General features: G+C 44.1%; 1 protein-coding gene across 4 annotated transcripts in view; it reads left to right on the top strand.

Annotated features, from left to right (window-relative positions):
* Positions 1 to 17,545, top strand: part of ANKFY1 (ankyrin repeat and FYVE domain containing 1) — a 912,707-nt gene that overhangs the window by 343,035 nt on the left and 552,127 nt on the right. For all 4 annotated transcript variants that reach the window (XM_069614723.1, XM_069614722.1, XM_069614721.1 and 1 more), the window contains 3 exons: positions 13,921 to 14,044; positions 15,407 to 15,556; positions 16,780 to 16,945. In XM_069614723.1, the coding sequence (XP_069470824.1) occupies positions 13,921 to 14,044; positions 15,407 to 15,556; positions 16,780 to 16,945 (440 nt within the window). The remainder of the gene's footprint in view (positions 1 to 13,920; positions 14,045 to 15,406; positions 15,557 to 16,779; positions 16,946 to 17,545) is intronic.

The following is a 17,545-nucleotide window of genomic DNA, read 5'->3' as shown; positions in this document are numbered from 1 at the left end:
GAAAGAGGTCCTCCCGCAGGTGGTGCTGCCTCGGCCCTCTCCTCTCGCTGTTTCTCCTGCGCTCCCAGTCCCTTCTCCAGTCCAGGCCTTACCAGTCGTACTGAGCCCCCCCACCTCCTCCTGTACCACCATCTCCTCCCCCTCAACAGCCACTGGACTTGTCTCCGGGTCCGGACCTAGAGAGGACTCCTGCAGCACCTGTGTCCCAGGGCCTGGATTCCCCTCAGCCTGTGATAAAAAGAAAGTACGGGGACGAGGTTGACGCCCCCAGGACGACAAGCCCTCGGCATCCGTTAAGGCCTTTCATGACCACCTTCAGGGCCTGGCTGAGTACTTGGGGGGGATCCCTCTTCCTGAGGAAGCCCATCAGGAGTCTGGGGTGCTCACAGTGGTCTTGGGGAAGCGCACCACTGTCTGGTCGGGCATTACCCTTTAGAGGGATGTGCTGCAGATGATGCAGGCTATATTCGTGTAGATCATCTGCGAGGGACATTGAAAAAATGCACTTTCAAGTCGGAGAGCAGAGCGGGTGATGCAGGAAGCGGAACTGCAAGTGAAGTCAGATGCACTGTGCAGCAGACGGCAGAGCCTTTCAAGCTGCCGCTTGTCAGCCTTCCTTAACTGAGTGGCAGAAGCCCCAGGGAAGTGGGGCAGGCACCAGGGAAGAGCCACTTCAGAACCGGCAGCAGCGGCGACACTGTCCAGAGAGCAGTCCTACCGTAAAGCTTCACCGGCAAATGAACACAGAGCCGGTGGGAAGCTGAAACAGGGTCTGCAATGCCATTCCTGAGTAAGGACTTTGCCGCAGCCGTGTGCCACGGGTTGGAAAACACTGGTGAGTTGGCGCAGTGATAATGGGAACCCCGGTGTGTACCGACAGGCACAGAAACAATTGAAAGTTCATTTTGAATACCGCCCAAATAAAGCAAACTGAATTTGCACAAATATCCTCATGCATGAAATGTCGAGACGGGGAAAGTCTGAGCAAAGATTATTACAAGCAGATAATTGTTAATGAAGAAGTTAAAACCCAGAATGTTTTCAAGTCTCTATATCAGAGATGCAAATATGGGGAACGGTGGAACAAATATTGCCATATTGCAAATATTGCCACAAGCAAATGAACATTGGTGAAGTAGTTAACGGGAACAAGACTCCATATATGAAATGCCAATATGCCAACATGGAGAAAAGTGGAACAAGCAATATCTAAAGCCAATAAAGTATAGACAGTGCAGGAATATAACTGTGCTATTCTGAAAGATTGGAAGAAGTCCTGGTAAAGTACTTCAGGCACTGAGCCAGAGATGCCTGGCAGGAGAGTATACCAGGGCATCTATAAAATCCAAAGGGGGATTCCTGGCAGGGGAATACACCAGGTTATCCTTGTGAAGCATATGAAAGAAAAGGACATTGTGAATAGATACCTGGAAGGGGAGTATACCAGGAAGTTGTCATTGAGAAGTTGGTACACATACAAAAGAGACACTTACGCCATGCAAAGAAGGATATTGTGTGGAAGAGACATTTTTGTCATCCTTAGATTGTTTGTTGTACAAAAGAGAACATTGTTTGGAAAAGACGCCTTAGCCATCCCACATGAAATATTCTTACTATTCTTAAGAGAACATTATTTGAAAAACACTTTCACCATCCTTTCTGAGAATAATCCAGAGGAAGGGAACCATCCTTTGGATCCAAGGATGTATCCTTGGAGGAAATCATTTTGTTGAATATATCTGTTTGTTTTGCATTTGAACACTTTTTGGCTAAATCTACACCAGAGACAATTTACCTTACACTTCTTATTTGTTTCATTTCTAGTGTGGGGGTCAGATATATTTTGGGTAAAAGGACATTTTACTTAATTTTGACAACAAGACACAGACTGATCTTTAGTAATCCATTCATAGGTAGGGAAACTCTCTTTAGGATAGGGACAGAGAGGCCTTTATCCAACCCTTTTCTTTTAACAAAGACGTCTGATGTTGAGAGCATTACCACTTTGTGTCTGCCTCTCATTTCTGCCCCCTCACAGCAAGCTCTGCTAATTAAGTTTCCTCTCATAATGTCATGCTAAAAAGTGTAGTTGGTACATGTACCTCTGCTGTGACTATCTGCACACATCTCCCAGCAGCTGCCTTGGTGTGGCAACATGGCAGGTTCAAAGGTCACATGTGCATTTGTGAAAACAGCCTGCTGGAAAGCAAAGTTTCAACAGATAAGGGATTACTTTTACCTTAATCTGTCTGGTGGCAGTTTGATTAATAACTAAATATAAACCATGTCTAGTTTTGACATGCTTGCTACTGGGAGTAAATAATTATATAGCCCCAAGCAATTGATGTAATTTGATTTTTAACTTGGTGGGCAGTGACACATTAATGACAGACTGTGTGTGTATTTGGTGTTGTGGCTGGGTCTACCCAAAGCAAGCATGTGGTTCCCACCCAGGAAGCCCTCTCCTTGATCTCCCTGCAAAGAATTGACACATTCTATGAGGCATTGGACCTCTCCCTTGGTGAGTAGCTTACACACCAGGGTGCTGACTACTGGAGATGTTTTGATGTATGCAGACCATGGCATGGGGCACAGTGAAGAGTACGCCAGGACAGAGCTTCATTGTACAAAAGGGTCCCACCATCTTGGACTTTCTTACGGCTCCAAACTTCCAGTTCCCATTTCCTGCAGACAAAGCATTCTTGGTATGACAGACATCACCAGGCAAAAAAGATGATGAAACAGTGGTCAGTATTAGACCTGTTACAGAAAGCTAAAAGGGAACCAGTCTATGCCTTTTGACTATATAAGGGGGCAGATCCCATCCTTTGTTGATTTGTCTTTGGACTCTGAAAGATGTAGGGATTGCACTAGAACTCTTTTGGGAGTATAGGTTTACTTCAAAGTCTTCTTCCATAAGGGTTAAGACAAATCTTCCAGGAAGACGAGCTCTTCCACTTAACTGTCCCAAAGGAACATTTGGGGGGACTTCTGCCTAGACAAGACATACTGCAACTGTGACCATTGATAACCAGGACGTGCTCACTGGAGGCGACAAAACCCTGCAAGTGCTCTCTTCAAACATTACTGTTGGGAGACACAGAAGTAAGAACTTGCCTGGTCTGTGAAGACCCTAGACAGGGCTCCCAGAAGTCAGGCACCAGCAATGGACGCTATTTTCCAGCTTCAAACCATTTTCCGAGCTGGCTTGACTACTTCAAGATGTTTTGTTGAGCCGCTGCAAGCACCAAGATCTACCTTGAAAACTTGACACTGTATGGATCTGCTGTTGAGCTGGTACCACGACCCATCGCCTGCCTGTGCTCCAGCGTTTTGGAGGTTATTTTTTGTAGAAGAACAGCATTGCGCCGTTGGAGCTCCTTGAGCCTACATGAACCATCACAACGTGGTTTCTTCACCCAATTCAAGCCAATCACTGCAACATGACTGCACTTTTTTGAGCCGACTAAACTATCTTGGCTCATGGTCCAGTGGGAATCACTGACATGATCGATCTTGTTGCAAACTGAATCCATTTAAAGCACCTAGAAGCCTATCTTGATGCTGTTGAACCCCAACACACAAGTACCAAGAGGTATTTGAGCTCATTCTGTCCTCCTGGCCCAGCTTAAAGAGCCTAGTAACTTGTAAGACCCCACACTCTACTTTTTTAAAAAAGAATCTTCAATATCTTGAACAATTGCTGATTAAATCATTGCCTGTGCACCCCTGTCTTCAAACCCAGAGTGCCCCATTTATTCCAAAGTCTGCATTCTCAGGTTTTTCCCTTATATGTTTGGTTTATTAGTATTTTAATTGGTATTTGTTTTGTGTATTTCCTAGTTTAATTACAGTACCCTATTTTTGATTGGACATTATTTTATTTTGGTACCACAGTATTATTGTTTGATTTGCTTCTGTACTAGCTTTCATCCCTCCTGAGGAGTAAAGCCTGCACACATATAAAATAGTAATATATAGCAAAATAGTATATGATATGATAGGTTATTTATAACGCTCTTAATACCCAGAGGTTTCAAGAGCAGACCCTGGGATCGAACCTCTGTGGCTCTGTGTCATCTTGCTTCCAAGGGGAGCACATTACCGCTGAGCTATCCTCCTGAGACATATATACGTTTAGCGTGCCCTAAAGAGTATAGCCTGCCCCTGGCCTGCATTACAATGAGAGCCAAAGGAGTCATACCTGTCACGCTGTGCCTGTTTCACCTTTTTGATTGGGGGTTCACTGCTGTTTTATTAGTAGTTTGCGGTTGAGTAGGAGTTGTTTTCACCACTCGTCCCTACTCCTGCAGAGCAGTAGTAATTTTGTCACAGGTGTGGACCTAGGACCAGCCCGTGGGTAGATGGCCATTGTCTCTTCATCACATAGAAGCAAACTCCTACTGTAGTGATTGTGGGCACCATCTTGTAGGGGAACTTTAGTAATCTAGTGCGCACACCCAGGACTTTGTAAAGAATGTAGTTAATTATTAATGTTGTTCAAGATTTAGATTAATTTTCAGGTGCTGGGGAGAATATTGCAACTCTGGCACAAAAGTTGCTATGCGACTTGTGGGGGATGTTAAAATGGATTTCTGAACTCTGACCTGGTGGGCAGAGGTTCAGAAGATAGGCGTTGCACCTCCCCCTTCTTAGGGACAGCGACTCCCACCAGGGACAGGGTGTTGTTCTGCCTAGGGAAGTCTACAGGGTACACATTGATTGTAAAGATTTAACTTGGGTTTCCAAATTGCATTTGAATATGCTCCTAGAAAGTGTTGTTGTGTGATGTAACTGTTGCTGTATGTAAATGTCTAGGATATAATCCCCCCCACACCCCTCCCCCCACAAAACCAGATTCTCTGATTGTTGTTGTGCAGAGGTTCAGAAGGCCAGCCTAGTTTCTTGGAACAGGGTAACCTTCTGGACAAGCCAGATCAAGCAAGGTAGCATTGGAGGCGGTCAAGACTAGGTCTCAGGAGGAGTGAGGGGGACTGAAAGACATCAATGATCACACAGAGTAAAGGACACAACAAATCGCGTCCAGTCAGGTGTATAGATATTAAAAATGCATGTACATTTATTCAAGGCCTTTGAACTTCAACACAAAGTAATTATTCAACAGTAATGCATCAAACCAGTACGACACTACTGTAACATATTTCTGAGGCTTGTGGAATCTGCTTAGATCACATGCTGTGCATAGGCTGACATCTAGTGGAATCGGTGCAGTATTACTGTTGTTTTCGAAACTCGAAAAGGGACGTCGACAGGGCGTGCTATTAATACTATCCCTAGTGTGACGTCCACTGTACCCATGATCCCTCACGCGTCGAGGTCCTTCAGATTGTTTTTTCCGCTATGCTAGACGGACGCGTATAGCGGAGTTCCTTTCGGGAAATAAGCCATTAACTTTTCACAATTACGATAGTATTTCTTTCTATCCTTTCATCGACTGCCGAAACACCACGCCGGTGAAGAAAGAAAACTGCCCTTCGGAGACCACTGCAATGGACCGTTCGGCCTTGGAAGGCCGCCCCAGGCCTCGGCCCAGACAGTAGGGAGAGAGGGGGGAGGCCATTTTAGAATGCATATTCTCCCCTTCCTATACTTTGTTCGCCAAGCTGCCATCTCCATAACCCATAATTATGGAAAATACACCATTTCAATTTTGCCCTATGTGTAACCGAAAATCCCTGTGGATGGACAAACACTTAGTTTGTAATTTGTGTCTCCCAAGAGACCATGTCGAAACGTCTTGTCGAGCGTGCAGGCTCTTCAAGCCTAAGACGTTAAAGGACTGCTCCACAAAACGCTGGGACCACTATGCCAGGCAACTCGAGGCCATGGAGGTAGAGGGGAACCTTTAGCGATGGCAGCAACGCTGCACTATCGGACGGCAAAGGCAACGGAGTAGCTTCAGATACTCGAGTGCAGACCCTGACCCCGTAGGACAGGCTGGCGGCCATGATGTGGGGACTATACCCGGCGGTGGCAGCGCTACAAAAGCGCACACCACCAAGCACATAAGCCCCAGTCGAGATTTGACAAAGGAGTCGAACACTCGACAACGTTCGACACCCCGAGAAAGGTCCACGGAGTCCCGGTCCTCTGGGCAATCTCGATCAAGATCGCCACACGACAGGGTTCAACCGTCGAAAAACGGCAAGGGTGTCGCTCAAAAAACTCCTTCTGAAGGTCAATCGTCCACGGATGAAGCCTTGGCTCCCACACCCAAAATTCGACGCTCGACGTCGGATAAAGCGGCAGGCCCCAAGAAGTCTGTGAAACACTTCTCTGGGCCCCATGGTGAGGAAAAACATCACAAGAAGTCCTCTAAAACCCCTCATAGGGACAAGAGCACTCGTAGGGAGAAGACGCCACAGAAGGGAATATTATCCAAGGCCATAGAAAAACCTAAGGACTCTAGACCTACAATTATACCTCCCACTGGTGAGGACTTAGTCAATCTATTGTGATCCCAAGTTCAAAGGAATGATCTTCCCAAGATATTGATAGGGTAATGCGAAGAATGACCTTCATGGCCAATTTTTAAAAAAAAAAAAAAAACATTACTTTCAGAGTTTCCACTCCACTCCTCCCACCTCAGCCCCTTCTGGCTCTCACGCCTCTGCCTTACCCACTCAACCCCCTTCTAAGAGGTCTTGCTCTAATGTCCCCTTACAAGGTACGGTTACAGATTTATATGACCCTGAATTAGAACAAGAAGACCAAGAAGATCTCTCCTTTGTGGAGGCATCTGACCGTCAACTTAATGAAGAGGATACAGATTAACCTTATTATGGGGATGACTAGGACCCAGAGGCATACCAGGAGGCTAACATGTACTCCATAGATTCCCCTCTTCATCAAGACACTCCAGTTGTCGATTCCCCTGTTGATAATTAACCCCTCCTCAATGAAGTATTAGCCAAAGCGGCGGAACACTTCCAAATTGACACACAGGAGGTACAGGGGGATAGAGACTTCGCAGAACAAATACTGGGGGACAAAAGGACAGTAGGCCAGTTTATCACACTACTTAAATCGGTGCAACGTGGGATACAGCCATCCTTAGAAGCACCCAATCTCACACGGGCCGTTAACCCGCCTGTGGAAAAATTATTCAGGCCAGCACCATCAGACCCTTTATATATTAAATGCCAATTAAGACCAGACTCATTGGTTGTTACCACAACTAGAAAAACAGCAGGCATACCCCTTGCTTCCTCCGAGGCTCCACCGGATAAGGAAAGCAAAAAGATATATGCCATGGGCAGAAAGGTTGCCTCCTCTGTGGCCTATCAAACCAGGATAGCCAACGACTGAACCCTTTTGGCTAGTTATAATTGGCATAAGTGGGAAGACATTTCTGCGTTACTTTCATCCGCCCCGGAGGCACGCAAATCAAAACTAGCTCGGGTGGCAGCAGATGGAAGGGCTGTATCTACCTGTCTCCTTATATCAAATTTCGATGCAGCGGACAATGACGGAAGAGTCATTGTAGAGGGGACTGTTAAAAAGAGGCATGCATGGCTCCGTCGGTCAGGCTTTAGGCCAGAAACACAACCCACTCTAATAAATATGCCAGTGGAACCTAACGTGCTCTTCGGTAAGGCCGTGGAAGACGCACTAAAAACAGCAAAGGACGAGTATGACATTCTAAAATGTTTAGGTCAGCTCACAAACAAGCCTACTGGTCAGAGAGGTAACAGTCATTTTCGCCGTTTTCGGGGCCAAAATTCACAAAGAGGATCCGGCTACAATCAAGGGCAAGGCTCCTCCTGGGGGAATAATCAAGGACAAGCCTTCCAAGGCTATCCCAGAGGACAACACAGAGGTTGTGGTCGGGGCAGAGGCCCTGCTTGAGGTGGCACCCCACCTCATAGCAAGTGACATTCCACTCCAGGTACCCTCCCATGCATCTCCAGTAGGAGGATGCATTTCCAACTTCACCCATGCATGGGAGGGTATCACTGCGGACAGATGGGTGCTGTCCACGGTAGCAGGGGGCTACTGTATAGAACTACTTCAACGTCCTCATGACCACCCCCCACGACAGAAAATCCACTCAGAAGAACATCAGCGGATCCTTCTAGAAGAGATAACTACAGTTCTATTAAAGGACGCCATAGAAGTGGTCCCAGCCAACCAGGTACACAGAGATATTTATTCAACTTACTTCCTTGTGCCAAAGAAAGATCTAACAATGCGCCCTGTATTAGATTTATGCCCTGCAAACAAATATGTGAAGTCACAAAGGTTCCGCATGACTACGCTACAAGAGGTAATCCCGCTACTAAAAAGGGGGTATTACATGACAACACTGGACATGAAAGATGCCTATTTTCATATTTCAATTTTCCCAGTGCACAGAATATTCTTGCGTTTCAAGATAGCGAACAAGCACTACCAATTCAAAGTGCTGCCCTTTGGAATAGCCTTGCTTCAAGGGTATTCACAAAGGGAGTGGCGGTAGTGGCAGCGCACCTGCGCAGGGGAGCAATCCCAGGGTACGCTTACCTGGACGACTGGCTCATAACAGGGGAATCACCTCTGATTTGCAGACAAAATATCCAGACAACAATCAACCTCCTCTTTCAATTGGGCTTCTCGATCAACGATAAAAAAAAATCAAGCCTAGTGCAAAGCACTTCAAAACAGTTCCTAGGAGCTGTCTTAAGAGGAAGGATTGGTCTTTCCTTCAGAGGAAAGAGTAAAAAATGTGTTGGTGCAAATTCCACATTATCAGGGCGGCCGCCAGATAAGGGTGCGCAAAGCAATGTGTTTAATAGGCATGATGGCATCTTGCATTTACCTGGTTCCTCATGCGCGCCTGCGCATGCGTCCCATACAGGAGTGGTTGGCAAAACAGTGGTCTCAAGCAAGCGGTCAGTGAGACGATATAGTGATAGTTTCGCCAGCACTTGTACAAAATCTTCGCTGGTGGATAAGAGAAAACCTAACGAAAGGGAAACCTTTCTATTAGCCAGAGGTGTACAGGCAGTGGTCACAACGGACGCCTCACTGGCAGGGTGGGGTGCTCACTACCTTCACCACACAGCTCAGGGTCTGTGGTCTCACACTGCAGCTCAGAACCACATCAATGTGCTGGTACTTCTGGCAGTATTCAAAGCCCTTCAGGCATTCGAACCTCATTTAACAAACCTACCGGTGCAGGTCCTAACAGACAGCACTACAGCAATGTTTGATGTCAACAAACAGGGGAGTACACGTTCTCCAAATCTGTCCAGACTTGCACAGAGAATCTGGAAATGGGCACTCAAACGGAAGATGATCCTGCCATCACAACATGTTCCAGGGGAACACAACGCTCTAGCAGACTCATTGAGCAGAGATCCCCTACCAGAGGAACATGAGTGGCGTCTACACGAAGGAGTCCTAGAACACCTCTTCTCGCAATGGGGTTTCCCCAACTATAGACTTATTCACCACAAGTGAAAATCGTCAATGGCCCAGACTTCGCGTCCAGGTTCCCCCAGCCAGGCTCCAAGGGGAACGCCCTATGGATGAGCTGGTCAGGGAAATTTGCTTACGCTTTTCCCCCAACTCCTCTCATGAGGAAAGTGGTGAACAAGTTACACAAGGAACCGATGACACTTATCCTAGTTGTTCGTACGTGGACAAGACAACCGTGGTATCCAAATCTGCAAAAACTGGCGATGTGCGATCCTATCAAGCTCCTGTGCCAGTACAACCTACACACCCAGCACGAGGGACTAACAGTGCACCCACAACCACACTCAATAAACTTGGAAGCATGGCTCCCAAAGTCATAGCATTCGGGCATCTCAATCTATCGCAAAGATGCATGGATATCTTGAAAGAATCAAGAAAACCAAACACCTAGTGACTGTTATTTTGACAAATGGAAAAGATTAGGAATTTGGTGCCAGACGAAGCAGATCAACCTCATAGATTGTACTCCTTCTAACATTCTAACCTATATGCTCCACTTGCTAGATGCAAGGTTAGTGTTCAACTCCCTAAAAGTCCACCTTGCGGCCTTGTCAGCCTACACCACTTCCTATAATAAGGTCTCATGGTGGAAGGTACCAGTCATCAAGGCATTTATGGAAGGGGTAAAGAGACTCCACCCTCCAATTTCTAACCCACGGCCAGGTTGGGACCTCAATGTGGTACTCGCTAAGCTCATGGGACCCCCCATTCAAGCCTATGCACAAGTCTAGTCTCAAACACCTGATTTATAAAACAGCCTTCTTAGTAGCTATCGCTTCCATAAGAAGGGTTAGTGAAATCCAAGCATTGTCAGTGCAGGATCCTTTCTTTACTATACATAAGGACAAGCTGGTTTTTCATACTCACCCTAGGTTCTCACCTAAATTAATCTCCAAATTTAATGTAAACCAGTCTATTGAACTACTGGCTTTCTTCCAGGAGCCCAAAAGCTCTGCTGAGGTAAAACTCCACACATTAGATGTGAGGAGAGCAGTCCTCTACTACGTAGAGAAGACCAGACCCTTAAGAAAGACAGATCAACTGTTTGTTTCCATAGCGCCAGGCAGAGAAGGTGACCGCATCTCTAAGAATGCCATCTCTAGGTGGATAGTCAGATGTATCCAACTGTGCTATTCCCTATCAGATAAAACACTGCCTTTTACACCAAGGGCCCACTCCACAAGAGGTACTGGAGCCACTCTGGCTTTCATTGCAAATGTCCCCTTAGACAGTATTTGCAAAGCAGCTACATGGAGCTTAATACATAATACATACTTTCACTCAGCACTACTGCATTGACACTCATTCCAAGACAGATACACAAGTGGGACAAGTGGTTCTAAGACACTTATTCGCTGATGAACCTTCTCAAATCCCACCTCCTCCTTCTGCTGCTCGCTAATCTATGCACAGCATGTGATCTAAGCAGATTCCATAAGCCTCAGAAGAGATACCTTACTCACCGTAATCGTATTTCTGATGCTTGTATCTGCTTAGATTCACATGCGTCCCACCCTTCCTCTACTCGGAGAGAAGGCGCATGGATGCTTATGAGCTTGTCTGATACGTATCTTCTTGGATACAACTGTACTCGCGCTACACCTCATGCTACCTCATGTCAGAAGAATAACAATCTGAGGTACCTCGACGCGTGAGGGATCATGGGTACAGTGGACATCACACTAGGGATAGTATTACTGGCATGCCCTGTCAACGTCCCTTTTTGAGTTTCGAAAACAACAACTGTAATACTCTGCAGCGTCCACTAGATGTCGGCCTATGCACAGCATGTGAAGCTAAGCAGATACTAGCATCAGAAATACGATTAAGGTGAATAATGTATCCCATACAATACAAAGTGGTCTAAAGGGTTATAAGCACAGAATGGGTCCACAACCTAAAAGGGAAGGCAACGGTAAGTGCAAACGGTCTTTAGGCAGTTCTTGATTAAATTAACCCTAAATGAGAGGCAGTCTGTAATTTCAATTGCTGGTGCAGGCGATAGTGCAGAAGGGCGACAACAGGGTCTCTTGCAGGGGCTGTAGCAGCTCAGGAAAGTGGGTGACACAATGTAGAATAAGTTCCCACTATTCGTGGAGGGTCTCCCCAAGAGGGCAGAACAGTTTCCAGGAGTTGGGAATGGGGTGGTAGCACAGGCTACCTGTAGAAAGGCGAGTGACCCTTAGGGGACACTCGTGCGTAAACGTTGATGTATGCACTAGGGGCCACCAGTAAGGGTTGCAGGTACTCACCGACCCCCGGCGCACTCCGGACCAAACTACGGCAGTCAAGTCCACTTTGGTTGCAGGTTCAAATTCTGCTATTGTGCGGCTTTCAGCTGCGAAGTTACAGCAATGATTTCCTGGCAGGACAGTGGTGATTTCTCCGCTCCTGGTGAATGGATCAGGCCAGTTTCACTGTAGCAGGCTTCAGGGCACAGCAGCAAGGAACCTGCCAAGTTCGTCACCACGGCTGGGCGACACGGTAACTGTGTGTTCTCCTGTTCGGCTGCTCTCTCTTTATTCCAGACCTGGGAATGCCAAGTGTATGTGAGAGTGCTGTGAACACAGAGCTTGAAATGTACCAAGTTTCAAGGGTTTCCACGAAACGGCGGCGGTGTTAAGGCAAATGTCCTGCGCAAGCTCATCAGCGCACTTGTTGGCCCAGGGACACTTCTGAGAAGGCTTACTTGCAGGGTTTGATGAAGGTGGCGAGAATAGTTGGTCCCACTGTTCCAGTGGGTCGAAACATCTTTGCAGACCTTTTAGTTCGATCAGATGCAGAGGTGTCCAGCGGGACAACAGCTGGCTCAGGGTGCCAAACCTTCTAGCGGGTCACCAGCGGTTCCTCGGCTCAGCTTCTTAGTTTCAGGATACTTGGATCCTATCCTAGGTTCATTGAGAACTCAAGAGATCGACCTGGTGTGGATGTTTGGGGCCTTCTCTTATCCAGAATCTCCTTTGCGCCAAAACAAAGAGGACCCAATGGGAGATCTGCTCACATAGAGGCACACCATGCGTGGCCCAATCGCGGACTACGGTGGTCCCAGTCATTCACAGCACACCAGACTCTCTGGCACCCAGGATGTGTATTGGAAATAGGAGAAAGCGTGGCGTTTCGCTGGAGAATGCATGCCCAAATAAGGACGGACTTGTGTTGACTCGACCTGGGGAAGACAAAGGGGCAAGATGTAAGGGCAGGACAAAGAACCTTGTGGCATGGCCATTTTGGAGCCAGGCCACCTTCCTGTTCATACTGCGGTACACGCGGTTTGCATGCCATGAAAGGGTTAAAAATATGCGAAAATATAAGCTGCCACCAGCCCTGTCCAAGGCACATCTGCACTTCTCCTAAAAAATCCTTTGAGGGAGTCTAGGGCCTCTGAAAACAAAAGGAAGACCTAAGTGCACTGTCCTGTAAGGTACATTGTGCACTTGTAACATGTTGCAGAAAAGTTGCACCATTGGAAAGGACTAAGGGAAACACAGTCTCCCACTACTGACTGTCTTTAAGGGCATGTCAGTTTCCCCATAACAAAGTGAGCGAAAGCCCAGTGTAGTGCAGCTGAAGGCTGTGCTTTACTGGCAAATTCAGACTATGGTGTTTAAACAGCAGCAAAGTGTTGGGGGAGGTCCTCAACTGGAGGGAACATAACTCATAAATGCTAATCTTTCCAAATCGGGGAGTCGGACATGGACCCATGCCTGGGGAAGGAATGAACAGCAGTTACCATAGACCCAGAAGTCAGAGGAAAACTTGGAAACGTCTAACAGTTGAGGCATTTTTATTGAGTAGGATAAAATGGATAGTGTGTCAGTTCTTTTATAAAAGATAACAGATCTGTTTTTAAATGCTGAGGTCTGAGTAGTTTATGAATGCTAATTAGATGTGTTAAAGTACCTTGTCAGCAGTCTTTTTGCTATGCTAATTACTCAGTTTGACCTTTTTGTTAGCTGTTTCAGTAAACAAACACTGCTACAGTAACTCGCCCTGCCAGAGATAATGTGATTTACTTGTTACCCTCCCATGCAGCTCTCCCACATTTATAGTGGTACAATCCTAAGAAATATGGCTCTGTTGATTACTCTTCCCCGATGTCAAACAGTGTGTTTTTTTGTAATGGTTTTAAAAATTATTATCCTACCGTGTGGAATTAATAATAATCACAAAACTGCTCTTCGAGCAAGATTTCATCCACTGTTAAATCAACTTCTTCCTTTATAAAATTGCTCTCATTGTCCTATTTCTTTACTCCCATCAATCATAAGCATCCTGACTATATGCAAATAACCACATCAATTGCATTGTGACTTATTTCCAGTCTAGATGATACTTAATAACCTGTGGGATAAATTGTAATACTCTAAAAATCTCAATGATAACCTTCCTTTCCTACCAAACATCACTGTCCACAGAAGAATATTGTTTTTGTGTTTATAGGTGTGAAAAGGGAGTGATGTCCTTGGTAAATGTCAGGAATTGCATTCGATTCTACCAGACTGCCGAGGAATTAAATGCCAATACATTGCTGAACTACTGTGCGGAAATCATTGCAAGTCATTGGGTAAGTGCAACCTCTTTGGCAAGTAAATACTTTGAAAGTGCAAAAAAAAGAATTCATAAGCAGTCACCTACATATAATGGCACAATCAATGTTAGACACCCGAAGAAACAGACACATATTTGGAGCACACTCTCTTCTTCGTTTAATTGGTAGGTTTTGTTTTCACGTATATGTTTACAATATTTCACTGTATAAACATACAATTGTTTTTTTAATTTAACAGCTTATTTAGTGATCAATCATTCCAAAGAACCTTGAATCTGTAAGTAACTGTTTATTGTCAATATCTGACTTTCTAGGAATCTTCTCCGATACAAGATGAAACAATCTGCCTAGACATAGAACGATTTGATTGGTCCACCATTCTTCAATATTTTAAATTTACCTTGAATGCACCAGTTGTTCCAAAGCTCTCGGCATGACAGGACTTAATGCAAGAAAATGGAGGAGAGCTCAAAGATGAAAATGCATAGCAAATTAGGACGAAGAATAATGATCAGTCATAAGATGAGTGTGAAGGACAATTTGAAGGTAGTTAGTGAATAAGGCAAACATATGTACAATATCTGGAGAAGCAATAAAGAGTGGCACTCGAATATTATTTTTCTATTGGGTGCTGCAAATCATTTGAAGCCATGCTGTGAAGGCACAGAGGTCAAAGTGTAGCATGGCACAGAACCAGGTTAAACACAACTAAGCAGGCGAGAAACCATAGTTTCTCAAAGCAAATTGTGATGGCTAATGCTGTTGTTTCCCAAGCTGTCATTAAGGATTCACTGTCTGTCAAGGCATCCTTTGTACGGTCGACATCTGAAAATAGTGCAAAATGCCCCATTCGACTGCTCTGTTTGTGAACGTGCGATCCAATCTCATCAGTTGAAGTCCTTACAGGGAGCGGACACTGCAAGGTTCCAGCTACATGAGTGAAACCCTCTTTGTCGTTTCACTAAAGTAAAATTGATAGTGCTTCAAATGTGGCAATCATGTTGCTCTTTGGCACAGAATTTAAATCGGTATTCCTGTGTTCTCTGTTTATTGCAGACATGTGGCTCACATGTTTTTGGCTCGCTAAGATTTTCCCCACAAACCGTTTTCTTTCAGAATGGCAGATGGATCATTGTCATGTGCCATTACATCGTTTTATCACACAGAGAAAGCAAGTCCTCCTTTTAGAATTAATACATTCTAGAACAAAATCTGAACACTAAATACAATAAAACTTGTAATATATGCTTTGCCACAGCTGATGATGTAAAGCATTTATTTGAATATCTGTTTGCCTATGTCTACTCAAAGTACTGCATCCTCTACAGTTGCTCAACATGGTTGCTCTTTGATATCTTTTTGTGAATTCCTTTACAGGATGACTTGCGTAAAGAGGATTTCAGCAGTATGAGTGCTCAACTTTTGTACAAAATGATCAAATCCAAGACAGAGTATCCCTTGCACAAAGCCATTAAAGTGGAAAGGGAAGATGTTGTATTTTTGTATCTGATTGAAATGGATTCACAGGTATGGTATGTTTTTCAACATTGTCTCCAATGTTATCATGGCACGATAGGTTTGTGCATCTAACCTACATAGATTATTTTCTACATAGATTATTTTATAGATCGGAGCTAATTGTGCAGTTACGACATCAATTAAGTTGAGAGGAAATTGTGTGTGAAATAAAGACCTATTTGGATAGTTTTGTTAATGCGACTGGAAAATGTTGATAAGTCTAGGAAAGAAATTATTATAGGTGAAAAGTTCATGTTATTTTGAATGAACAAACTACATCTCTAAACAGTTAGAGATGCCAGTCTTGCAAATATTGTCATAGATGGTGATCATTTAAAAATGCGGAGATGATGGATACATTGAGTTACACTGCTTGTTGCAAATGTACTGTTGATGCCAGTCATATGTGAATTCTTGGCACAGAATATTTTGCCCTTATTTATTAACCACATTGCCCCATCCCTGGTTCTTATATAATGTCTCTAAGTTATTTAAGTGTATTTTGCAATAGGTAAAGCATTTGGAGTGCAGTCCTTTCCAGTGTCCTCTTTCATACCTAGGTCATAGTAACGTATTCCAGTTAGATTATTAATGGTATGTTAACTGCTTATTTTACTATGCACTATTCATGTCTCAAAGGCTGCTTTAGGATGGAGCCCATATGTCTTATTGTTTCTTAATTGCTGATATTACTGCCCATGGATTGCACATTGCTCCCATTTAGAAAGGGTGCTTTGAAAGTATGATGGCATAACATGCTGCAGAGCCATGCTCATTTTAGGATTGGATCTGTTCCCCCTGTTTTCCAATTTTGTGATATTATTTTCTTACCTGTTGGCACTGCTAGATATTTAACCCTTTCGTTTTAGGAATTCAGTGAGTTTCTGTTGGAATTAGGAGGTAAAAATACATCCTAAGGTTAGTTAAAGGGTTATGTTAGTCAAGTTGATACATTTTTGATTTTCATTGAAGTGCACTGTTAAAACCGCAATACATTTTTTAATGCAAATATATACCAAAAGCACTATTGAATTTTGTACAGATTTTCATTTCGATAAAAAACATTAAAATATATCAATCCATGCTTTCTGTACATCTGCTGAATGCACCGGCTACTTTTCTGCTGCAAACTATATAAATATTAAAAATTTGTATTGGAAGGTTTGAATCGCTTATCTTTGTGGCCTGTTCTTAAAGTAATTCAAATCAACAATTGTATTTGTTTCGTTAAGTTGCCTGGGAAATTAAATGAACTGGATAAAAATGGTGATCTGGCCTTGGATCTGGCTCTTTCGCGGAAACTGGAGAGCATTGCAACTACGCTGGTTAACAATAAAGCAGATGTGGACATGGTAGACAATAAAGGATGGAGTCTTCTTCATAAAGCTATCCAAAGAGGTGAGAACTGATGAATACCCATTCTCTCGAAAAGAAAATCTTGTCAGCAGAGCTCACCCGAAGATAGGAAGACAGGTCTGTTACCTTTCACCACTAGGTTGAACTCCATGTGTACAGATTATCCGCATTATCGCTATAACAAAATCCAAATATAAATGCAAACTGATCTTCTGATTTGTTTTTCATTGATTCAATGTACGAAATCCAAGAAAACACCCACAAAATACATGTACTTTTAAAACATTTGTTTTTACTATGACGTACTTCTTAGTTCATTGATATCAACTCTAAGTGGTCTCGCTAATTACTTGTTTGGTGTCATTATCTGACTTGTATTATATAGTGCTATTATGAGGTCCTTCTGTATTTTTACTACATCTTCCCCCAATAATTAATAAGATATTTAGCAATCTTGATGAAGAGCTATATCAGATCAAAATACATGTAGAGGATACCAAAAGATCCCACATTAGGAAATAAAACTAAAGGATACTAATCAGATTGTATGAGAAATAGAGGATACCAAGGGACACCATAGAAGAAATGTTAAAATCTGAATATTAGATTGAATTTATCTTTGGATTTTGTTAGATTATTTTG

Source organism: Ambystoma mexicanum, chromosome 9 (assembly GCF_040938575.1).
Source record: "Ambystoma mexicanum isolate Mex_15411 chromosome 9, UKY_AmexF1_1, whole genome shotgun sequence".
Classification (NCBI taxonomy): domain Eukaryota; kingdom Metazoa; phylum Chordata; class Amphibia; order Caudata; family Ambystomatidae; genus Ambystoma; species Ambystoma mexicanum.
The sequence above is the reverse complement of the archived record's forward strand: the minus strand, read 5'-3'. Positions and strand labels throughout refer to the sequence as shown.